Source organism: Meleagris gallopavo, chromosome 2 (genome assembly GCF_000146605.3).
Source record: "Meleagris gallopavo isolate NT-WF06-2002-E0010 breed Aviagen turkey brand Nicholas breeding stock chromosome 2, Turkey_5.1, whole genome shotgun sequence".
Lineage (NCBI taxonomy): Eukaryota > Metazoa > Chordata > Aves > Galliformes > Phasianidae > Meleagris > Meleagris gallopavo.
Window position 1 is genome coordinate 67,974,809 of NC_015012.2, and position 4,481 is coordinate 67,979,289.

Genomic DNA, 4,481 nt, shown 5'->3' on the forward strand with positions numbered 1-4,481 from the left:
GGGAGGGCTCGTGGGGGCGGGCGGAGGCAACGTCCCACCACCGCGGCACTTCGAAGGCGCCACGGAAATAGTTCGCCGAGTTGGGAGCTTAGCGACTGAGGTGTGCAGAGCCTTTGGGAAGTGCACCTCTGTGGTAGCTCCTGAGCATCTGGGCTCATAGTTTACAACAGGTACCCAAAGGTATGTTACTTCCTCTATAGAATGATGTTTACTTGTCGTATTCAAAGTACAATGAGCAAGAACTCTGAAGCTTGTGGATGAAACCAACGATTCTCTCAGAAAAGTAAATGAACTGAGGCAGCGGGACGGAAGTACTACAAAACTGCAGTTTCACAGATACAAAGCAAGCCACATAAGATGCTATAGAAAGGACTGACCTGAGCCTGAGGAGACCTTCTTGAATGACCTCATCGTCTTCTGAGGCACCTAGAATCAGAGAGCTGGAGTCAGTGCTGTGTACATTGTACCGAGTTCCATATTTAATTACCTCTTCTCCAGTTTAACGGCTCATTAAAAGGCCATAAAATGCCGGTACTTGGCTCTGTGAAGTGACCTGTAACCGTACAGGCTGCGAGACTTACCTAGCTCATCAGAAACGCCAGGAGATAACCAAGACATAGTATGAAAACCAGCCGAGTCTCTCTTTTTAAAGCATCCTTAAATGCATCCTCCCTTTTACCGTGCTCAAGAAAGCTGTGCATCTGATGGCAACAGAAGGAAGAGACACAGATTTGCAGGGCAGTGGAAGCTGTTCTTTTCCTTCATCAATATTTAAAGCTAGTAGGTAACTTAAGAACTAGTGACTCTTGTCTTCCCTATGTGTAAATAGTACAAATTAAGCACTCAGGCATACATGATACATGATATTAAAAAGTGATAAAAAAGACATTGTTTGGTATCTTTCCTTGTCAAAACTGTAACTCAGTGCCAATTTGAGAAAAATACTTTCAATTAAATCAAATAGAGAATTACGGTGTAACAAAGCTACATTCTACATCCCAAACAGAATGAAGCCGGTTATTCACAAAAATACGGATATTTAGCTTTATCAAAACTATGGAAAGTGCACTTTTGACCGAGCTGAGCAAGGCCTGGCTGAGTTTGTACAATAAAATACCATGCAGACACCAAGTATCACAAACAGTGGGAAGCACAGAGGAAAAGACCTTGGGTTTGGGCAATCCCGTGAGCCAGGCTATACAATTTGTTCAATGCAAGAAAGATGAAGAGGCAGGAGCATGCACAAACTCACCTGCTACAAAACTTGTCCACTTGTGACCCTTTCCTACCTTTTGGTTAAACTACTTTAACTAAAATGCGACCAAAGCACGTATCTTCCTATTTAGATGTAAGACTGATTCTCTTTTCTTTTAGAGAAATCTAAGATTTGTCTTTTTCACTATGGAAAAGTGTGGCCTGACCCCTGTTTTTCCTGGGCAGGGGGGAAGAATATTCCACTAGGAGTGAGCAAAGCCAAAAGATGAATTATCGAAGACAAACGAGAATCAAATTTCTCTAGCTTCCTCTTCCCCCCATGCCCAATTATTCTGTGTCCCTTACAATGCTGGGAATTGGAAAATGGTGTGGTGCTGTCTTTCCTTTCTGTGCAATGACAGCAGAAAGCAAATTCAGCCCCTCCCCCTTGGTAATAACTGAGTTTTTCATAAGAATTGTGTGGACTTGTGCTCTACATTGAACCTAACCCTGCTTTTACACCTTCAAGCACTATAGTCCAATCTCTGTGTTTGCTCCTTTGTTCTGCCAACCTGTGGCTACGTGGCTTTTGTGTCTTTCGGATTTACTTGCATTATTTATGCAACATAATGAAATATGCAAGCATAGAGTAAAGGATCTGTTCTTGGCTTTGACGTGAAGTCTGCCTCAGTTTATGAAAGGACTAAAAATAAAGCACAGCTCTTAAAAACTGTGGTAGAAAACAGCACAAACACAAGTTACTCTTCTTTCCTGTATCAGTATTCCAAAGCTTTTCTAAGCACTGCACATTTAGAAATACTACATAAACACACCACATTATTAAGTAGAAGGAAGGAGATGCAATTTTATCTATTTATATATAAAGTAGTTGTTTTAAATAACTTCCCAATAAGATGCACGGAACTTACCACCAGGGATTTTACTATGGAAAAGCCTGAGCATTTTAGGAACTCATTTAATCCAGACAGCATAAATGAAAAACTGAGCAGTATGTATTTTGCTGCATCCCACTGCAATCCACAAGAATTCAGTCACCGACTTAAAGGGAAGCAGGCTGGGCTCTGAAAGAACTGATGACAAATCTTCCTACACCCCCTTATACTCTACAAAATAAAGAAAACTCTTATGCTTGTTAGTTCTGAAATTATTTTGGCATTTACATGAACTTTACAACTTTGAATAATAAATAACTTTTAGGAGTTAAGTTCTAAACAGCAAGATACTTTAGAAAAAAAGGTTCCCTATTTGAAAGCAGCCCCAGCTCTGCACTCACAGTGTGCAGAAGGATACAGGGGCAATAGGCACAACGACCGGTGCAGCTGAACACTGTGTGGAATTATTGCAAAAGAATTAAAGATGTACTGATAGACAACAACAGTAATCCACATTTCTTTACAAATAGTGCATGGCTTGCTTTTCAACTTGCTTAGCAGCTTATATCGTTTATTTTTTTTGATGACTTCTTATTGTTATCTTCCATTGATCAATAAGTTTATATATGATTTTGTTTAAAAAGTCTCTTTACTAAGCAGTGTTTTGATTTTCACATCATACACCCGTTAGTGTGGAGAAGTTTGCTGCTTGAGAGATTCAGAAACATAATTTCCTCAGATGAAAGTAAAACTGACATACACAGTTACTCCATTAAATAAGTTATGTGGTTTCCTTCAAAAAAAATAAGTCAAAAATGAAATTTCAGAGGCTAACCCTGCTTCTTTCACAGGCAGTGGTAGCAAGGGGACCGATTTAAAGCCACAAGTATTTTTTTTCCAGGAATGACTACTGTAAGTACTACCTAGAGTGAGGGAAGGAGGAGAAAACTCAGCAATACTTCATGCTGTAACAAACGAGAAACAGGGGAAAACATGCACTGTTAAGGGAGCTCTTTAGTAGAGTTCATCAGCAGCGAAGGCTTAAATAGATGAATGCTACAAAATACATCCAAAATTTAAAACCTCTATATACAGAACCCAAGTATAGGAGGAGCATACAGTATCTGTTTTTATTGTTTTTAATTTTTATTTTGGTCAAATGCTACTAGGTTAGAAAACACATTTTATCACCAATTTGTTGTCTATATTTTCAACCAATCAAAAAATAACTGACTGTTATCTTTTGCTTACAGTTGTTGAATGCTGGCTGAAGCACTGTGCTCACAGTACTTCGGCTTCAGAAATCATGAGTGAGCATTGCCTTACACTCTGAATTAACTTGTTTTAAGAATATTCACCTGTGTTCTTTAATGTGCAGTTCTAAATAATGGATACGTTCCTGAGGAGTTCTCACTGCTTTAACTCTTCTTCTGTTTTCGTTTCGTTATGTAAAATAGTGAGAATGAAATGCACAACAACAAAAGACTCCTGAAAATGGACGCTCAGGTGTTGGTATCCTTATGAAATTACAGGGGTAAAAGATATGTGGATGTTCTCACAATTTAATTTAGTCTAGGCAAAAATTTATTTTAAATATTAGTGAGAGAGTACATATTGAGCACATGTGAGAATTCCAAGCATCAACGCTGAAATACTTCATAACTGCTGATTCAAGAAATTTCATTAAACAATAGCTAAAAAAACCCACAGTTTTTATTCATTGGGTCCTATTTTGTAACGGATTTGATGTAGGATAGTTACAGTTTGAATGGGACGCAAGTTTCTCTTTAAAATGAAATACTATTGTTACATTAATATGGACAGTACTTTTGCATTAAAATATTTAGGATTCATCTAACTTAGAGCTTTAATAATACGTACTAAAAGAACATCCTGAGCAATATTATTTTTAATTTAAAAACAGGCATTAGATAACCCCAGTTCTTAAGAGTATTTCATTTATATAATCCTTCATTTCATGCAGTCTGCATTTAGTTTTACAAAGGTTAAGCAGCCAAACAGTAATTACTTCATAAAAACCAATGAAATACAAGTATGTTACAGCTCGTGTTTTATAAGATTCAAAGACAACATTTTCAAAATACATGATTAAGAAAAGTGGAACCAACACCTCTCCTACTGCTGCTTTTCCTGCTTCGTTTTTGTTGGCAGCGCTTTGAACCCCACTTATGGTTACCATGGGCATTTTGAAATTGCCACAAATTCATTCATGTAGGTTCTGTATGATCCTAAGCAAATGAAATCATGAGAAACAACCTTCCTTCTGATAGCATTCATTTGCTTTCAGACTGATTTTTTTTTAAATTATTATTACTTTTAAACTAATTCCTTTTATGGAAAAACAAACAAACAAAAACAAACAAAACAAAACCA

At 37.6% G+C, this 4,481-nt stretch overlaps 1 protein-coding gene across 2 annotated transcripts in view; it reads right to left on the reverse strand.

Moving 5' to 3' along the window:
* LIN28B (lin-28 homolog B) overlaps window positions 1–2,320 on the reverse strand; it is a 95,631-nt gene extending 93,311 nt beyond the window's left edge. For both annotated transcript variants that reach the window (XM_010707560.3, XM_010707559.3), the window contains exon 1: window positions 378–2,320. In XM_010707560.3, coding sequence (XP_010705862.1) covers window positions 378–411 — 34 coding nt within the window. In that variant the 5' untranslated portion in view covers window positions 412–2,320. The remainder of the gene's footprint in view (window positions 1–377) is intronic.
* Between the last annotated feature and the right edge of the window lie 2,161 nt (window positions 2,321–4,481).